The sequence below is a fragment of the Protopterus annectens genome, chromosome 3.part0, assembly GCF_019279795.1.
Source record: "Protopterus annectens isolate FY-2018-M chromosome 3.part0, PAN1.0, whole genome shotgun sequence".
Taxonomy (NCBI): Eukaryota; Metazoa; Chordata; order Ceratodontiformes; family Protopteridae; genus Protopterus; species Protopterus annectens.
The window spans coordinates 487857012-487878828 of NC_056731.1; the positions used below are offsets into that span (position 1 = coordinate 487857012).

The following is a 21817-nucleotide window of genomic DNA, read 5'->3' on the forward strand; positions in this document are numbered from 1 at the left end:
CCATCAGTTTGAATTTCTTCATCACCATAAGTAACTAGTTTTGCACACTTTACCAAATCAAGTATCTCACCAGCTTGTACTTTAGCAAACATTTGTACTGATATAACATTGCACTTAGATCTAGTGATAATCTGCTGTATTAACTGTTTCATCAATCACAGAGACACCATAAACATAGAAAGTTTGCTCACAGTCGTTAGAATTTGTTAGTCTCTATCTGATCTAGTTGCTTCTTTGGATACTTTCTTTTGACATAAATTTGCGGCACTTTAAACGTGGAAAGCCTTTTGAAATTATTCCACTTTTTACATTTGTGCTACTGCTGTCCAAAAGCTAAACACTTTTCCCATTTAGGTTCATGACTGCCTCCAGAATTGTGACAGTTAACAATGAGGTTGGGTGTGACACTACCTCTGTTTATATTTCTTTTTCATCTCAACTTTCTGCTGTATACTATCAGCATTCACACTAGCAGAGGCTGCATACATGCTTTTCTCATTCATAAGCATATTTGTATGCTTTTATGTAATCTCATATATATTTGACAAATCTGAGTGGCGTTTCTCAATGTTAATTCACTGTCTCAAAGCAAAATCTTTCTCACTGCATCATTATTAATATCACATACAAGACAGTATTTTATCAAATCATCTCGTAGCTCACCAAATCTGCATGTTTTTACTTTATTTCTTAAGATGGTAATATATGCTGCAATAGTTTCACCAGGCTTTTGATTTCTTTTGTAAAATTGGTGCCTTTCCATTGTAGTATTCATTTGAGGGTTACACGTTGTACTTTTTAAGCAATCAGGGTCTGCCCACATTTCAGCCTGCACCCCTCCCCTGCATACACAGCAGGTGCTTACACAAATGATCATTCTCATTCAATGGCTTCTGAGCCAGCTAAATTGAGAAGTATAAATGCTCTTGTGCAGGCATCTTTATCAAAAAATGCAGCCTGTATGAAAATATCATATTCTTGCTCAAACACTCACCAATTCTCTGCAATATTATTATCAAACACCAGCAGTTCAGGTCTGCAATATCCCTCTGCCATAACAACAAATTTCTTTTGAACATAAGTATAAAGTTGGTACTTGTAATATTGCATAAGTGCACAACAATCTCTCTGAAAATGCTTTACTTTAACACTGCAAATATCTCAAACACTCTGGACACTTCATAAAATCTTAGTTACTGTGAAAAAGTCATACATTGCAAAAAAAATTCAGACATTTTAGCATTTTTGAACATTTAAACACTTCAGAGATTATTTCAAACACTTTAATTATTATGTTGCTATTTCAGACTGAAAATTTTCTGAAAGAAGGTGCTGCTGTGCTGTACTGGAACCAACATCTTCTTAAGACACAAAGACTTGCAGGCTGTACTGGAACTGCTGAATCAAAGTCTGGTTAACACAGAGTTTTGCATAACTGTATTTGCAGTTTGTTTAAACACAGAGCCTTGCAACCTGCACTAATAAGAAAATATACCTTGCAGCACAATACTATGTTACTGTAAGCACAGTTACTAATAATGAACGTATTGTTGTAACAAACGACACATACTATTCTGTCAGTTTGTAGCATAAATGTGCAAAGGTTTACTCTTGATTAGTATGGAAGATTATAACTGCTTCTCCAATATAATACCTCGGAACAAGTGTGTTCCTACCAATACCTCTAACATAGCTGAATTTGAACAGTCTACTTATACTGTTCTTCTCACACACTTAAAATCCTATTTTTCTCTTGGTATATTTTTTGGGCTTTATAGGAAACATCTGTTCTGCTGATGCTTTTCTTTTTAGACTTGTTTTTAAGGAAATGTTTTGTGATAGACTTTCCTGTTGTCCTTCTGTGAAATCATTTAAGCACTTTTGCTGATGTGAGAATGCATGCAATCAAAAATAGTTTTTATGCTGATTTTACAAAAAGTCATGTCCATTTACAGAAGTCTGAAAGGAAACATCTCTAAGAATATGTCAAACTGTTCTGCTGCTGATATTGGAAAAACATATTTTCAGGAAAAAAATGTCCATTTATCTGTTCTGATACTGTGGGAGAATGTGTTTTCTGAGGAAACAGCTTTGTAAAAGACCACATATTGCTGAGTTTATAAAAAGCATGTCTGTTAATAGATACAGTCAGCGCTATGTCACACTCGAGTATGGATGTTCATTACATATTGCTAAGCTCTATTTCTGCATTTAAGCAAGCTTTATTGTATGCCTCATTTATCTTGCATTTTATAACAGAATTGATTTTAACTTTTATTTATTGTTTAACACACAACACAAACATCTCGAACATCTTGGAAATTATTATGAATACTTGGAAACCTATGCCACATGTTTGGTGACTGAAAATCATTGAATGTCCACATGTGCAAAATACAGTAATAGAATGTCCATACAATATTGGCATTTAACTGGTATCCACGTGTACAGAATGCAGTAATATAATCTCCATATGGAATAGGTAATGACCTGATATTCAGATCAGGAAAACACAGTGATAGAATGTCCATGTAATGTTGGTAATGACCTGGTATCCACATGTGGAAAATACAATGAGAGAATGTATATATGGTGTTGATAATCACCTGGTATTTACATGTGCAGAAAACATTGTTAGAATTTCCATATGATATCAGTAATGACCGAGTATCCACATGTTCAAAATACAATGACAGGGTAACAATATGTAATGACCTCGTATCCATGTGGGTAAAATGCAAAGATAGAGTAACAATATGTAATGGCCTAGTATCCACATGTGCAAAATGCAATGACAGAGTAACAATATGTAATGACCTAGTATCCACATGTGTAAAATGCAATGACAGAATGTCCATATGGTATCAGTAATGACTTGGCATCCACATAGGGTCAGAGGTTCATAACTGAATACTAGGCTAACTCTTTGAAGGGCCATTTTAAGGCTGGATGATAACCCCAAATCAGAATCAAATTCTGTACCTTGTGTCTATGAGACAAGGACCTTAAACATTATGCCAAACCCATTGCCCACATCTGCAAAATACAATGATGGAATGTCCATATGGTACCAGTAATGACTTGGTATCCACATGTGCAAAATTCAATAACAGAATGTCTGTAAGGTATCAGCAATGAAGTGATATCCACTTCTGGAAATTAGAATAAAAGAATGCCCATATAGTGTCAGTAATGACCTGTTATCCAAATCCAGAAATTACAGTGATAGCATGTCCATATTGTATCAGTAATAAGAAGGTATTGACACGTGTACAATACAATGATAGAATGTCCATATGGTATCAGTAATCACCTGATATCCACATGTGTAAACTAAATGATAGCATGTGCATATAATATCAGTAATGACCTGGTATCTATATGTTTAAATTACAATTATAGAATGTGCATATAGAGTCAGTAATGACTTGGTACTCACATGAAGAAATTCCAGTGAAAGAACCTATGCATTGTATCAGTAATGACCTAGTATATACAGGTAGAAATCACAATGATAAAATATCCACATGTTATCAGTAATGGCTTCATATCTACATGTGCAAAATACAAAGATAGAATGTCCATATGGCATCAGTAATGAACTGGTATTCATGTGCCAGTATACAATGATAGAATGTCTATATGCTGTCAGTAATAAACTGGTATGCATGTGGAAATTACAATGATAGAATGTCCATATAGTATCAGCAATTACCTGGTATCCACATCTGCAAAATTGTTAGACATATTCTTGAGTAATTGGAATCTACTTGAAGATACAGTCTTGGTGATATCAAAGAAATGGAAAAGCTACAAAGGCACTTTACAAAAAGTATTATTGACTTAATTTGGGCATGCAAATATTTCATAATGAATGCTTAGCAGCTACCTTGATAGAAAGTCTATCGGTATTTAAAAAGAGTATATTTGACGGGTTTGGGTAAATGGTCTTTTAGACCATTATCTCATGGATATGTTCTCCTATGATGCCCCTTAGCTAGTTCAAACATTGAAACTGCACATTTGTGTTCATATGTTTTGCAGTGCAGCCCTATGTAGCTATATGCTGTCAGCTTACTTGGCTCACCACTTCACCCAGGCCTAGCTTTTCTGAGTATGTAGATGAAAAGCATTTAATTAGAATAGTCCTAGCTAAGTGGAACAACCTGAACTCATTATCTGAACTTGTGCAGTTCAGAAAGAAATTTAAACAGCTCCCCAAAGAAACTGTCCATGTGTCAGAGATGCAGGTTAGTTAGTCTTCTAACATCTCTCCATGCAAAGAAATAAAATTATCCTTAACACTATCTAGTGTATTACATAACTACCTACCTCTTTTCATGACTTTCCCACTATTTTGTAATACTCCCCATCCTGCCTGTATTTATAGACTGAGTTCCTCATTACTGCATTTGCCCTCCTCTTTCTTGGCGCCATTCGTTCATCCTTCTCTTGCCCACTTTTTTCTTCCTTTCCTTCCTACTTTTCCAAATCTGTAATTAATCTACTCCTTTCTTCATCCCTTCCTTCCTGTCTTTCAAATTATCTTGGTTATCACCTGCTCACTGCTTACTGCCTCTGTTCAGTCTGTTTACTATTGCCTTTTTCCCTCTGTAAAACTCAGAGAAACAAATGTTCCGTTTAGTTCCTGTATGTCAGTATTGTTTAGTTAATATACTGCAATGTTAAAAATCTGTGCAGTGCTACTTCAGTTGTTCTTGTGGCTTACTGAGATTTTGAAATGTTTATCTGATGCACTGTAGTTGTCTGTTCATTATGTGTCTATCATATTTTTTTTCATGTACTTTACAGCACTGTTTTGTTTTATACACTTGGGTCATAACTAATAAAGGTCCTTAAACCAGTCAACCAACCCAGGTAATAAACTAAAAATAATAAATAAATAAAGCAGTCAAAGTCTAACCCAGCTGAGGAGAGAAAATGGACCCCACTCTTAGGCAGTTCAATGACCCAGCAGGTCTACTGAATTGGATAAAGGAGCTTGCAGCACCCAAAAGGACAGGATTCCCAAATGTTGATTAAACATGGAAAAGAAAATTGCAACACTTTCTGTACTATAAAAATAATTTTATGTAATTCTTTAATAAAATCAAGTATGTTATTTTTTATCTTTTGGAGTACAACAGGTCCTCCTTTTAAGTATCTGGGGATTTGAAGGCCAAGTCTTTCCTTACACATCACTAAAACATGTCACATAGTGACTTGAAAATTATTTTTTAATCAGTATATATTACTTAATTTCTACTGCCAGGACTTTTAAACTGTATAGTTTTCTGCTTTTTACCAATACTAGTACTAAAACAGCTAAATCACATCTGGTGATCTTACATGCATTGTAAAGCATTGTTTTCTAATATCTTGTATGACATGGCTTTCTTTGATATTCTTAACATTTTTCTTAGGGAACCACAGTTTGTTAAATGCAGTTCAGTATTATTACAGCTGACGAGCATCGCAGCTCAGAAAATGCACTCAACTGCTTTGTTCATTGTATGCATTATATTATTAGTAGAATAAATAGAGAGTTTTGGATGCTTAGCCCCAAATTCTGTGTAGTTTGCTCTACATCCAACATAAAGTGAACAAAGTACTAGTTAGCAAAAGACATTCGCTAACTTGAAGCATCCATCATCATCTTACATGCCACTGACCTGTGTTTTACAAGTTACTGTTTGCAGGTATAGCTTTTACAAATCTCATGAGTGTCACTAAGCAGCTACATCTGAGCTGCTTAAAACTTACAATATACCTTAGTTCAGGTACCTTAATGTCACTTCTACTACTGAACTCGATATAGTATCTGAGACCAAATACTGAACTACTCATAGTACCTTGGGGGGGGGGGGGCACTGTAGTGATGCAGTTTTATACTAGTAACATTATCTGCAAAACAAGGCAATACCCACTTTGTGGAACATTCATATAGCATTCCAGCAGTGACTATGCTACCTTACTTTGTTTTATTATGGTGGTACTGTACAAGTGATGTATGGCTACATTACATCACAGGAAGAAATGTAACTCAGCAGAAGTCTCTTCTTTTGAGCTCTGGGATTCATTACATTTGGAGCTCATCTGCCTGGGTCTCTGCTGAAAATGGGATACTTGCCTGGCCGGACTCTACCTGGTTAACAAATGTAAAGTAAAATTAATTATAGAGCATGCACACAAAGGTGTAACATTTCTTCTTTAAAAAATCCAAAAATCATTTATCAAAATAATTATTTTGAAGGCAGTTTTTTGTTTCCTCCTTTCTCTGAATCTTTACCTATATCCTCTCCCTGTTAACCCTTTGTTGTGCTGCCTGTTTTTCATCCATCATGGTGTGGCATAACTAGTTTGAGGACAGAAGCATCCCCAGCCTCATCTCTAATCTGAATTTTAGGCATGGCAAAGGTGAGAGACTTTATCAGCTCCAGCAAATTTTCCTCCAATAAATGCACCCAAATTAGTATCTAGCACAATAAATATATCCAGAACATTATCCCATGCCCAGTGAAGCCATTCCACATACTAGATGATCCCATCCATATCTTGGTTAGACCAACCTACTCCATTACTGCATACAGCCCTCTTTTCCTTAGAAATCAACAATTGCCACAGACTCTTCCGTTTTTATTAACAGTCTAACTTTTTGCATTCCAAGGGTCCTTCTCAAAGTATGCATGTGTATGTGTGTGTGTGTATGTGTGTGAGTGTGCACATGTGTGTGTGTGTGTGTGTGTGTGTGTGTGTGTGTGTGTGTGTGTGTGTGTGTGTGTGTGTGTGTGTAAGTGATACAGCATTGTTGATGCCAAATTTATCTGCTAAAACATTGCAGAAGGAACTACAAAAAAGGTTCTGCTTTTGTCTGGAACTGACTGCTTGCTAATAGACTTGCCATTAACTCCAGCAAATTCATAATTATCTTTTTGGAACATCAAGGGGGCTGTCCAGTTTCTCTGTAGTTATTACTCAGGAGCTTCTAGGGGTGAAACTTGGACAGGTTGAATACCAGATGTACATAGATGCAGTGTTGAACTAACTGAAATATGCTCAGAAATTGCCCACCTTGTTTAACAGAGATGTATAGCTTGCTACTGGATTTACTATCCTGTTGCTAACACTTTTCTAAGATGGCGCCTACATCATGGAATAGCCTTTTACAAGAACTGGTAACGACAAGCAACAGTCTGGAGTTCAGACAAAATCATTGAGAATATTGTGAAGAAGACTGGGTACAACAGCTTTTTTGACACATGACAACTCTTAAGCTTTAGTGTGTGATTGTTACATTGTCACATCTCTCTTTTACCTGATGAAGTTTGATAAATATTTTTCTAAAATTAGTATTGTTACCTTTATATTATGTAAAATATGTTTTTGCGTAAGTTGTTAGATTACTGACTGAGGTCTTCATTTAAAAAGGTACTTGGATTATTCCATCTAGGTGTTTAACAAAGACAGACAGACCAGGAGAGATGTTGCTTTCAGTAGGTAAATAGGTAGGCAAATTGACAGATGTTTAGATTGATGGATATTGTTGTCAGTATATACACCTAGCTGTATGTAGTTTTCAAACTTTTAGTTATTGTTCTATCTAGTGCTGTTAGGTTGTTTGTCTGAAAATAGAGGCATTACTGTGATTTCCTTAGATTTTGAAGCATTGATGTTAAGGTTAACGTTTTCAAACTGGTCTGCAGTGGATGTTGTCCTATGCCTGAAATGAGAAGTGTGAATTTACCTACATACTGTAACATATTTTGTTTTAGGCAGTTGTTATGCATGCTATTTAATAATATGTAAAGCTGAGGTCTTAACGTAATTATTTGTAGCACCCATTTGAGACCAAATATACTTCTTCCACTATAAATGATCCTACAATGAAACAGTTGCTGAAAATGATCACATTTGCATTGCCTCTAGGCACATCATTACCAACAGTTACGTTCAGGCCCTTTGTGTTACAGAGCAACAAAATGTATAAACTGGAAGTTTCCATAGGTAAGTCTTTTACTTTTTCTGTTTGCATAATTATTTGTATTTGAATTACATTTAACATAAAATCTGGTATTGATGTATATAACAAAGAAAATTTAGTATCTTGTCATACTGACCATGCTGGTGAAACAACTTCATTAGCAACAGGATATCGGACTCACACAGCTGCTTTAATATAGAAAAGAAACTAGTTAATTAGTAGAAAAAAGATATTTTAACAAACACTTTCATTCAGTGTATATTTTAAATAAAGCAAAAACTTGAAACATTTAATTACCAAAATCCAACATCCATATGTTTGAACGATTTCCTAAAATGTTGATGTTAATGCATATTTAATTATTTCTCATTTGTTAAATTTCTGTTGAAAATTGCATATGTTTAAACCAGCAGTTTAGAAAGATTGTGGGTGATACCATTTTCTCTTCAGGCCATCCATACTACATATGTCATTAGTTTACATCATTAGAAGACTGTCAAAGTTGGATTAAAGAAAAATAATTTGATTAAGGGTGAAACATCTAATGGGCAAATCAATAAATGTTTATTTATGGGAAGCTATGTCCACCTCCCCTTTGCAGTGGAGCTGTCCCACTTCACCTGATATATCTAATGTTAATGCTTCATAAATAATAACAACATCAATCTTGTAAAAATAAAGCAACTTTTTTTTCCAAAATGTTTTTATTCATTTTATAACACAATAATTTAACATTATAGTAAATAGAAGAAACAAACTATATACAATGTTCATAACAAGTAAAAAAAGAAATATACATAGAAGAACACTTAATATTTCTCTAACAGATTAGACAATTTTGTCCAAGCAGTTAAATGACAGGTTGTGTTATTAGTCCTTGCTTTTATAGTAGCAATCTCATTCTTACAAATGTATTTCACAAGATGAATACTCTCAACTTTAAAGACAGGAGAAGACTGGGATTCCCAATTTTTAGTAACTATTTTCCTTGGTATAGAGAGGATGGACCATAGTAATTTTTTTTTGTTTTTTAGGAATGTCTTCGGGAGCAGGAACATTGAAAAGAATAAGGGAATCAGAAATTATACAGTTGTCATTCCACAGAGTATTACAAAGATATTTAAAGTCTAACCAAAATGGGGAAATAATTGTGCAATTAACAATCATATGTATCCAGTCAGCATCAGGGTGTCCACATCTCCAGCATTTCATTTCATCTTTCTTGTACATTATTGTCTATGTGGAGTGAAAAAACATCTATGTAAACATTTCCATGTGTATACACACCAGCACAGGGAAGATGTGAATTCCTTCACTGACTGTACACAAAGTTTTTTATCTTTTTTTCTGAGAATACTTGTTTCAATAAAAAGACATTGATTAATGCTACTAGCGTTTACAACCAGCACAGGTAAATTGAACTTTGATGCAAACTGTTGCATCTGATCTGACAGATCAGATGCAAACTGTTGCATCTGATCTGTCAAAAACCTCCCATCTTGTGTTACTCAAAAATCACAGTATATTTGTTACAAAAGTTCTCTTCCCCTAGTATTGGCAAGTGGATTCCATCCTGCCTAAACATGTGTGCCCCAAACTAGCCTTGGATGTTATATACATTTCCACTTAGTAAAATAGACAGTGTTTTTTTTTAAAGGTGATTACCCCAAAAATCTTATTCATTCACATTACTGTGATTGCTTTCTGTATCTACTGTTTGAAAAACACATCCTATCACCTGTACAAACTATGCTTTCTAAGGGGGCTGATATCTCTACTAACAGTCAGTGAGTCCTTGAAGATGACATCATTTGTACCAACAGAAACAGAAACAGCTCCATACTTCCTTAAATTAAAGTGTTTTAAGGTACTGCTTCCATCCTGAATATTTTATTTCTGGTAACCATGACACTGTTCAATGTTCATATCCTCATTGCAAACTTAAGTATCAGTTCTTCTAGTAAATGAATCTCCAATTACTAGCATATATTTTCTGACCAGATGTGAAATATCACCTAGTTCTAATTTAACTATTTCTACTCTCGGTTGTTAGAAAAAGAATGATCTTCATCACCAGCATACAGTTCTCAGGTACCTGTCTTTTCCACCCTTTTTCCTCTTAAACTCTTCAAGCTTTATTAACTCATTTGTCTTTTTTCTCATATACAAAAATACCCTAAATGCTATTTATTTCTGTTTTATGACAAGACACCATGGATGTTTTAAATAGCTTGTTTCCCCTCTAATTCTGTTGTATTTCCACAACATTTTCTTGGCCTCTTAGTCTGTCTGTCATCTTCAAGCTCAGCTTTACCCTTCTGATGTACCCTTCTTATTCATAGGTGTGTACTAGGCTAATGGCCCTGGGGCCTTTACAAGCCTAGCCCATAGGATTACCCTGGCATCGTACCACCTGACCTTATTTCGTAGTGTCTCTGTCAAGTAGAGCCACTGGTGTTATCCACGAGGTACATTTTCTGTTTCCCATCCATTCATCAAGATTTCTCTTGAAGAGGGCCAGTGAGGTGCACTGCTTGACATGTATGGAAGTCTGTTCCATAGCATGGCAGTCTCTGGGTTATGAACCTGTCTTTCCAGTATGTTCTGTTGATTGTGGTAATGAGGTTGAGGTCTCTGGAGTGTGTGGTGTGGAGGGAATGGGATTTCTTTAGATGTAGCATTTCTAACAGAGCTGGGTCAGGCATGGCTTTGTAAGTTAAGCAGAGATCGCCTCTAAGTAGGCGATATGAGACAGAATAGTTGAACTTTTTTAAGTCTGTCCATATAGGACAAATGTTTAAGGCCTAGGATCCTCTTTGTGGGGTACTTTTGCGGCCTCTCTCCAGTTGTTGCAGGTGTTTAGTGAGGTACATGCCAAATGGAGCATTGTACTCAATGACTGGCCTAATGAGGGAAGAGTAGAGGGAGACAATGACCTCTTTCTTCCTGGATGCAAAACCCTTAGTAATGAGATGTGCCACATAGAAGGGCTTTCTGACCACAGTGGCAATGTGGTGGTCAAACGAGAGGTTGCTGTCAACCTGTGTTTCCAGATCTTTTATAATGCCTTCTGTGTTCAGTGGACTACCATCAATGTGGTAATTCATGGGAACTGGGTTTTTCCCAAAGGGGATGATGACACATTTTTTGGCATTGAGCTTAAGGCCATGGTTCTGACACCAGTCATTGGTCTCAGTGAGGCCTTTCTGTAGGATGTCAACATCACTCGGGGAGTTAATAATAGCTTCCAACTTGCAATCATCTGCGAACTTTGTCAGCCAGAGTCCCTTTGTGCAGGCCTGGACTTCAGAGCAGTAGATACCAAACAGGAGAGGACCCAGGGCTGAACCTTGTGGGATTCCACTCATGACTGGTCGGCAGTCTGACTTGGAGTCAGCTACTTTCACACTGTGGGTTCTATCTGTGAGCCAGTTTGCAACCCACCTAGTGATATAGGGGTTGATGCCTAGCTTAGTGAGTTTTTCTATGATTCTTGAGTGGGGAATGGTATCAAAGGCCTTGGCCAGATCAAGGTAGGCTGTATGAACCACCTTGCCTTCATCCACAACTCTGGTGACTGACTCAAAGAAGTCGACCAAGTTGAGCAGGCATGATCTACCCTTCACAAAACCAAACTGTGTGGGATCCAGAGTTTGGAGATTCCTTATATCCTTGTTTATTAGGTCCATGATGATGCGTTCCATAGCTTTGCATATCAGACTCATCATCCTTCCTTTTGTATCTCTGTGGATCTCCTTCTTCATGGTGGTCCTCCTAATTTTGCTATCTGATGTTATGACATTTCCTACTACTCAAAAACCATGTTTCTGCCTCCCTTCTATTTTGCACTGCCATCTGTACCTTTCCAGTGCATTACATTACTAGCATCCATTCAAAGGAAAAGGACTGGTTGGCATTGCTTTTGCTATTTAACAGGGAATGGTCCATGAACAAAAATACGCAATCTTCATCCAGGACAATATAGTTTGAATAATTTATTTAGTGATTTACAAGATCTCATCAAATCAAAAAACAAAGATAATTGACATGCTGATTAAAAAAATACTCAGTCAGTCATATAATATAAAACAACCAGTCATTTACTTAAAATCAGAGTATGTTTATACTTTAAAATGCTAACAGATAAATATTCATTTTAACCTGCTTTTTTCTCAGATTCCAATAGCAATTCCCAATGTAATTGTTTGATCAAAGATATTTTTGTCAGTTGCCCCTCTGTCATCTTGAGAGAACTTGAAGACAGCGGGTTATGTTATTCTTCCCCACTATAATAAACTTAGCAGCATGTATATGCTTACATTGTTTACATGCCCCACATTTGAACATACCAGGGTTTGCAAACTTTCCTATTACTATATTCTTGAAATCAAACACCCACTTTTTCCATTAACCCTGTTCTTCTTCACTGACACTAGAATTTACATTCTCCAGTCTTCTGGGATGCACCTTTCTCTCCATAACAATATGAGTTCCATCTGAAGCCAATTCATTTCTCCCCTAACTCTCCCCAGATCTTAATCATATCTGCTGTGAACTCATATGAGCCTGCTGCTTTCCCTGACTTCAATTTTGTTAGTAATCTCACTGATTTAGCCACTACAGTACCAGACAAATGCAGTGCTAACTTTACCTCACCTATCTACATTATTGCCCCCACAGGCCTTGAAAATTCAGTGTCCCATGAGGGAGTGGGAGGTTGGCATAATGGTTAAGGTGTTTACCTTACAGTTACAAGGTACAGGGTTTGATTCTCACATGGGATAATTGGCTAGGCTTAAAATGGCTCAGAAGGGCTGTTAGCCTAGTACTAATCTATGAACCTATGAACCCCTTGGAACAAATCTCAGGATCTCTGCCAGTGGCAAAAAATACTTGTACGGGACCAGACAACTTTGCAGGCTGCTTTCTCGGGTCTATATCATATGTTCAGAGTTTTATAACTTCAAACATTAAAATATCGAATTTAAATGTTCGAAGTTATAAAACTTTGAACATATGTAAAACAAAAAAAAAAAACAAACCCAAAACTAACGGTTGTAGGCAGGGGGCAATCCCCCCTGCACCCCCCACGTGGGGGACTGTGACCCCCACTCTTTAAATATACCAACTCTGAGACCGCACTACAGTGCAGTAAGGGAAATCTTCCATTTACCACACTATAGTACAGTCTTGGAGTTGGTATATTTAAAGAGCGGGGGGTGCAGAGGGGCTTGCCCCCCTGCCTACACTAGTCAGGTAAGTTCCATTTGTTTTTTTTTTGTTTTTTATTATATGTTCGATGTTTGAAACTTCAAACATTTAAATTCGATTATTTAACGTTCAAAGTTTTCAAACTTCGAACATATAATATAGACCCGCATTCTCATCACTGACAAGTATGAATTATTCAAAGCCTAGCTTATCCACAGAGATTGCACTCAGTGTGTGGAGAACAGCCAGTGTGACTACCCCTACACAAGGGCAGCCCTTCACCAGACCCAAACAATTATAGTCCTATCAGCCTCACTAGCCTTATGTAAAGACCTGCATTGTATTATAGCAGAACTCATTTATGCGGACATATGCCACATAACTGATCTAGACCCCAATCAGTTTACTTTTTTGAAGGAGAGATCCTGTTTCTTGAATGTATTATGCTTCACTGGAAATGTTGGAGAAGCTGCAGACAATGTAGCTAGTTGGGTACCACAGGGATTGGTGCTAGGTCTCCTTCTGTTTGGCATTTATTTTGCAGATGTCTAATCCAATATCCCAGAAATGGAGTTGAATACGTTTGCTGATGACTTCAACCTGGACACTGTTATCTGCTCATCCATTGACTATGAAGAGCTAAATGTGAAAAAGTGCAGCATAGTAGAGTTCATCAAAAGAGCTGCTCCTACATCGCTTGATAGTGATGCTAATCCTCTTACGTCAGACCTGGGTAGTTATGTGGACAACTCTGTCTCTCTGTCTGTCTCTCCCATAGTCTGTAAATCCTACTATCTGGCCCGGTTAATTTCCAGAGATCCAAAGTTGTCATCCTACTTCTGTATTCTGTCCTTACTAGAATCATCATTAAATGCAGTACCCCTTTTGGTTTGTACAAATGCAACTATATCACTCAACTGGAAAGGCCTCAAAGATTTCTGATCAAGAAAATTAAAGGCCTCAAAACCTTCACCTATTCCAACTAATTAACACAATCCTGTGTTTTGATTTTTGAGCCCTGAAGGCATCATGCATGTTTTTAAAAGCAATAGAGTCTTCCCTTTTAGACAGGTCTAATCATTTTTATCTTATTCAGAAAACAATCTTTTGACATTTCAGCTTTATTTTTTTTCTCTGCATTTTTGTCTTTAGTCAGTACAGTAACTCCTGTACAGTCCAATCTCAGAGAATCATGCTTACAAATGGACCACATAGCATTCTGTGAAAAAACAGAATCCAGTTGTAAAATGCACTGTAAATGCTGCCAGGTAAAGCCTTTGAAACCAAAACTTTCCTAGTCAAAACAACCTTATGGATACCAAAAACTATATTCTTTATCTTCTTGTGAATAAACTATAACTATTGCCAAAGTACAGTGGTTTATCAATTGTACAGCGCTTTCCTGGATGCCAGAGCAAAGAGAAAATCTGGCCTTTCACTTTATAAGTTTTAGATCTCTCTAGTATAAGCCTTGACTCTTTTATCATTCCCACTGCAACAGAAATAGAAAATCTAGCTGTCCCAGTTTTTATGTGCCCAGCAAGTAAATGTGTTCATATGACCAAATTATCCTGCACAAAGGTCTGTCCTTTCCCCTCTTCTGGCACTCCAGTCATGCAAATATTATTCCATCATGCCCTCTCTTCTGAACTATTTTTGCCTTTCCCTTCACTCCTTCAATTGAGTAATAAAATCATGTTTCTCTTTTAACTGTTCATTTACTTTTTGTAATGACTCTGCATGAAAGGTCATAGCATCCAACAATACATCGTCTTACACTTTAACTGTTGCTATGTTACTTGCAAGTTGTCCACATACTTTCATTATTTCAGTTTTGGATGCTTACATCTATTTAACCCAATGTCTTTCAATTCATTTTTACTCATGAACTCTCCAGCTGAATGTCAAAAAGTCTCATCTGTTGGTCTTCACTCACTATGTTATTTGCCTTCATTAGTTAGAACTGTAGCACTTCAAAATGCTGTCCGTCTTCAGTTTTTTTTTTTTTTTTTTTTTTACCAGTACTAGGTAAGGAATGTAGTAATCTTTCTTCTTTTTCTTTGGAAACCAATACTTCCAGGTTTGCATGGTATACATTAAAATAACAGACAGTAATTCATAGACAGAAGACCATGTGTGCACGTGTATGAACCTTTACCAGAAGTCCATGCCTATGATACTCTTTCCGTCTGCGGTGCCAAAATCCCATGATCCTAGGTGAGAAAGAGAACATAGATTAACTGATTAACTGAAGGCTGCATCCTGTCGTTCAGTTCTTGCTTCAAAACACACACACACACACGCACACGCACACACGCACACACACACGCACACGCACACACACGGTACAATGCCTGCTGTACTTCTATTGATGCAGTCATCCACTTGGCACTCTCACAATCTCGTCCACCCTCACTCATGGACAACACACCAAGATACATTACTTCCTTCTCCTATGGTGATGCTTCACTCTCACTGTAAAGGGCAGTTTATTCTTTTCCTGGTGGGAGCCATGCCTCTAATTTAAAGGTGCTAATTTTTATCTCAGCTACTTTGTACTCAGCAGTATATTCTGCAGTGCACACTGTAAACAACAGAAAATGACTTTTAGGTTGGCAGAATTTAAAACTAAGTACATACAGCATATTGTGCAGCTTCACATATGTTAGTAGTAGTCGCCATATTTGTAGTGCAGCCATAAAGGACTAATCAAACTATTATTTTTATTTATTTATTTTATTGACATTTGTTGACTGGGAATGTCCGACTGGGTCAGGAACCCATTTTCAGGGGAGGTCTATAGAGAAATGCGACCCATTTTTAGGGGAGGCCCATAGAGAAAAGCTCCACAAGGCATTATGCATGCACAGAATAGCAAGTATATTACAAAAATGTACAATAGAATTTATTGTGCAATATAGTACAATATAACATATAGAGAAAAAATATAAATTATAGGAAATTACAATATCAGAGAAAAACCAGAGTAATTTACAAAATACATGTTATTGAATAGGTCCTATATCTATTTATACATATACAGTGTATATATATATATATATATATATATATATATATATATATATATATATATATATATGTGTGTGTGTGTGTGTGTGTGCGCGCGCAATATATATAAACAGAGTTCAAGAAAAAATTAGTTTCAGGGTGAGAGGTCAGTGGAAACAGGAAAAGGAATCTATGAATGGAAAAAGATTAAAGGGGCATTGCAGACTAGATGGGGGCTGGAGGAAGGAAATCCCAAAAGCAAGCTACAGAATTTAGCTTTTGGATCTTTACAATGGTTAAGGTTATGGGAGACTTCAGGAGAGTTTTGGAGGGAGAATTTGTACGCTACAGATTATAGTGAGTTTGTCAGTCTTGCAAGAATGTAATGAAGGCGATTTGAGATGTGGGAGCATCTGGAGGCCAGTAGAGAGGACACAGATAGAAATCAGATTTGAAGAGGCAAGTGACAGGATAACGTGGGTCACATTTGACAAAGGAGCACAGGTAAGTTTGGATACAGACATTAAGACTAAGTGACAAAGTGGGTATGAAACCTGGAAAGAAGAGAAGGACTATCGCCCCATAAGCCTGACTAGTTTGGTCTGCAAAGCTATGGAAAGGATCATCATGGACCTCAAAAAAAAAAGATATTGGGGACCTACAGACACTGGATCCTACCCAGTTTGGCTTTGTTAAGGGCAGATCCTGCCTCTTAAACCTGGTTGATTTCTTTGAAACAGTCACCAAGGCCATTGACGAGGGGAAGGTGGTCCACACAGCCTACCTGGACCTCACAAAAGCCTTCGATACAATACCCCACTCGGGCATTATAGATAAGCTCACCAACTTAAATATAAACCCCTATGTCACTAGATGGGTTGCAAACTGGCTCAAGGACAGAACCCACATGGTTAGAATTGCTGGAGCCATGTCAGACTCCAAACCAGTTACAAGTGGTGTCCCACAAGGCTCAGTCCTGGGACCTCTCCTGTTCGGTATATATTTCTCGGAGGTACAGGCCAACATGGAAGGACTGTGGCTGACCAAGTTCGCAGATGGCTGCAAACTGGGCGCTATAATCGACTCTCCAGCCGACACAAGCATCCTCCAAAAGGGCCTCATAGAAACAGACAACTGGTGCCAGAGCCATGGCCTCAAGCTAAATGCCAAAAAGTGTATAGTCATCCCCTTTGGCAAAAACAAAGTGCCCACAAATTACCACATAGGTGGTAATCCATTCAGTACAGAAGAAGTAATTAGGGACTTGGGGACCCAAGTTGATAGCAATCTCTCATTTGGCAACCATGTGGCCAAAGTGGTTAGAAAAACATTTTATATAGCCCACCTAATCATGAAGAGATTCACATCTAGATCAGGGGAGGTCATCGTGCCTCTTTACTCATCCTTCATCAGGCCCATAATTGAGTACAATGCCCCTTTTGGGATGTACCTTACCAGACACCTGCAGCAACTGGAAAGACTCCAAAAGTACCTCACCAAGAGGATCAAAGGGCTCAAACAGATGCCATATGCTGCCCGGTTAAAGAAACTCCAGCTCTACTCAGTGGCATACCACCTGCTCAGAGGCGATCTGTGCCTGACGTATAAAGCCATGTCCAACCCGGAATTAATGGACATGCTGCACCTCATAAAATCCAAATCCCATCGAGCTATGCGCTCGAGAGACTTGAACCTCAGCACTGAAATAAATAGGACATGCTGGAGGGACAGATTCATAACCCAGAGGCTCCCTTCACTCTGGAATAAAATCCCAGTCCAGGTTAGGCAGAGTCCCTCAATGACTCTCTTCAAGAGGAATCTTGATGAGTGGATGGGGGATCGTAGGTTTACCTCAGGTATCACTTCTGTGTCACTGTTAGACAGAGGCACAGTATACTAACCTCAAAAAAGGGCATAGCAAAATTAATTTAAAATTGGTGGCGAAAGCCAAACACACTCTGGCTAGGCTTATAAATGCCCTCAGGCAGATAGCCTAGTATGAACCTATGAACCTATGAACTATGAACCTATGAAGCTAAAAAGGAAGAACATGGACAACCGATAGTTAAAAGTGATAAATGTCAGGTTAAATCTAGAGGTGTCTATGCATGAATCAGCAAACAGGGAGAGCAGAAGGGAATTGAGCAAGCAGGAGCTTTCAGATGGGAGGGATAGCAGTTGAAGGTGACATTAAAGTAGGAGATTTAGGATTAGCAGGAGACAGTAAGGAAAAAGACTTTATTGTTGATGGCCTTTGTAGTAAAAAAAAGAACAAAGAACTTCAATATGACAGCTCACAGATTTATGCAACTTTCTTTTGGAATTGAAAGGAACTATTAAACGATTACTTGCCTAGTTATTCAAAGTGTTATGTTTGCTGATATTCTTACCTCTTGAGGAATAAAGATATCATATTATGGCATTTAAGTGATGCTGATAGCACAGCAGATAGTGTTGTCACCTGACAGGAAAAGGTTCCCCAGTTCGATTCTCAGCTGGGGTGCTTTTTATGTGGAGTCAGCTTGTCCACCCTATGTTTGCATGTGTTTCTTCTGGGTGCTCCTGTTTCCTCCCACATTCCAAAGACATGCAGTAGGTCAATTGGCTATAAGTACTGAGTGTGCATGTGAGTGTGGGGTGTGGAAGAACTGCTGCAGCAGTGATAGCCAGCCATCGGTGTAAACCTTGCCTCTAGATGATTGTCACTGTTGAAGTGACACTTTGACAGCATGTACAAAAATGGGAAAAAACAGATCGTGGATGGATGGATTGTGGCTATTGCAAATAAGACCACAATTGTGGCTTATTCCTTCTGTTCTTTATTTCTTTTAAATGCCTTTAGAATTGGCTGTTCCTGCAGTACTGCTTTCAGGGTCTTGTGTTCTGAAGAGACCTTTAGCAATTTTCCATTGTGAAGTCTGCATATTCTGTCTCTGTCTCCATGGGTTTTCTCTTGATACTCCTGTCTTCTGACTAAAACTTGTGGTGTGGTCAACTGCTTACACTAAACTGTTTATGTATGCAGTGAATGTATGTATGGATCCTGACCATGGTGTCCTGGATCAAAGCTGAAATGGTCTAGAAAGGACCAGCTTATGTACAAGTCAATATACAAATAAAATAAGGCAAAGGAATTAGAAGCAACACAGGGAAGGAATCAATCGAAATGGACAGTAATGAAGACCGGGGGATGCATCTGGTTAGAAAGGCTGCAGACAGGGGGGTATTAACATGCATCAAGACGTGAAGGAGATGAGAACCATTGTGTGCGCTTGCAACTTCATCCTGACAGGCAGAATAGGAGAAATGTAAGTACAATTAACTTGTTTTCAGACAGTAGACTTAGTAAGACATGGAGTGAGGTGACCAGGGTGGTTACCAAAGGGGACAGGATATTGAATGTTGTGGTGTTTTTAGGCACTGGGTATCTTTCAGAGGAAGCAGTTGAGGCAGTGGCAGATGAAGTCAAGAAGGTGGCAGACAGTTGCTAGGATAAGGACTTTGAGGCAGTAATCTTAGAAGTACAAGGGAGGAGGAGCTGGAGATGATAAGAAGATGGAAATGAACTAGGGCGGAGCCTAGATGGCCAGCTGAGACCAGCGAATTTTGAGAGCGCCATAAACTAGTATAATAATATAGGAAAATTTTATTATTTTCAAGTTTCAGATATCAGAAATCTATAGATAAACCTGAAACTATATAAATTTAAATTTTGGTGAAGATATAGAAAAAGTTTCCTGTCAAGTAATTTGGAGACATATTGAGTTACTGAATATGAACAACTCAAGGAATTCTCATCCAAATGCTGCTTTGAAAAAAGAACTGCAGTTGATGACATCTACCTTACAGGAACTATCGTTGAAGATGGATGGCTTTAAAAATTACTTAGAAAACCTCAAATTAAATTCTCAAAAACAGACTGATACTCTTAAGGAACTATTACAGCAACACCATACAAAAATAACAAATATAGGGATGTCTCTAAATAACATTGAAGGGAGACTCAAAGAGGAAGAATTCCAAAAAGAACTTCTGCTTAAACAGAATATATGGCTGCTTAACAAAATAGATGACTTAGAAAACAGGGAAAGGAGAAACAACATAAGGATCTTTGGTCTACCTGAAAACACTGAAGGTGAAGACATTATTCCATTCTTAACCTGGATTCCTGAATTTTTAGACTTGAAAGAGGGACTTTCATTTGGAATTGAAAGGGTGCATAGAGCACTGAAGAAACCTGCTTCTAACTCAACAAATACTCCACCTAGAACCATAGTTATAACATTTATTTCATTTCTGGACAAGGAACTAATATTAAAATCTGCTTGGAGAAAATCACCCTTAAAATACAATCAAAGCCTGATAAGGTTTGACAATGATTATTCTTCCAGAATACTAGAACAAAGGAAAAAAGTCTGGCCAACAATAAAACTGTTGAAATAAAACAACATTAAAGCACAGCTGGCCTTTCCAGCCAAGATGAAAATACTGTTTGCCAGTGAGATGAGAACCTTTAATGACTTAGAAGAAGCTACTATATTCACCAAAAACAACAACATAATGTCTATCCTAGAAGAAATGGAATGGATGGCCCCCTACTCTTAAAAAAATAAAAGAAACAAATCCTTGGACTGATACTAGAAAGAAAAAAACAAAAAACTGATTTCAAGATAGCTGTCCCAAAAAAATAACTCTTACAACTACATCTCTCAAAGTATCAACTGATAAGGGGTACATCACTTGTCATCTGTTTTTATTTTAAAAAAAGAGGGTTTCTTAAACAACTGAGAAACAGTAATGATTTATTCCGAATGTTCAAAGAGTCCAGTAATTCTTCACAAACAACGGTAGGTCAAGATGGGTTACTATTTACATTAACATTATATATAAGCCAAACAAAGCATCATATAATATAAACATAGAAGTCTCAGTTCCTCTACTTGAACTCAATGAATACTTATCTTGTTCATTTTTTATTGGTTTTACTTATAATAATTTAAGTAATTAATTAACTAATTCAACAAGGTACCATTCATCAGAGTTCAGACTCATGTAACAAATTAACATCATATATAATAGCAGTAACAGTAGAGTGTTTTGAAAAAAATGCTGTCATGGAGACTAATGCCTTCTTCAGTTAAAGAATGATTTAGAAATGTCATGTATATCCTGGTTGAGTAATAGTAGCAAGCTATTAGTACAAATGTCATCATTATTCTGTCTAAATACAGTTAATATCAATTATGACAGGTATCATAGATTCAAGTGCTGTTTGATCAATCCTTATATGGTGTGCATGGATGCAGCCATGTCTGGCAGCTAGTACAAATGTCATTATTATTCTGTCTAAACATAGTTAATATCGTGTATATGTTGCCGTTTTCGTCTCTGGGAAGCTGTGGGTTGCGGCTTGTGGTCGAGGTTTACTGATGCTTGTGTATTAGGAAGAGACATTTTGTGTTTTAGCGTGGATTCAGGGGAAGGGGGTGGATAAAACTGTGATTTGGGATATTTTGGCAGAGAATAGTTTGTTTATACATCTGCTGAGTGAGAGGTGGGAAGGCTGGAAGAATGTGTTATCTCTTGTTGTGGCGGCTTGTTGGGAGGTTTTTTTTT

At 37.4% G+C, this 21817-nt stretch overlaps 1 protein-coding gene across 1 annotated transcript in view; it reads left to right on the forward strand.

Annotated features, from left to right (window-relative positions):
- PKD1L1 (polycystin 1 like 1, transient receptor potential channel interacting) overlaps positions 1-21817 on the forward strand; it is a 1345235-nt gene that overhangs the window by 390794 nt on the left and 932624 nt on the right. The window contains exon 17 of the mRNA XM_044065604.1: positions 7927-8004. Coding sequence (XP_043921539.1) covers positions 7927-8004 — 78 coding nt within the window. The remainder of the gene's footprint in view (positions 1-7926; positions 8005-21817) is intronic.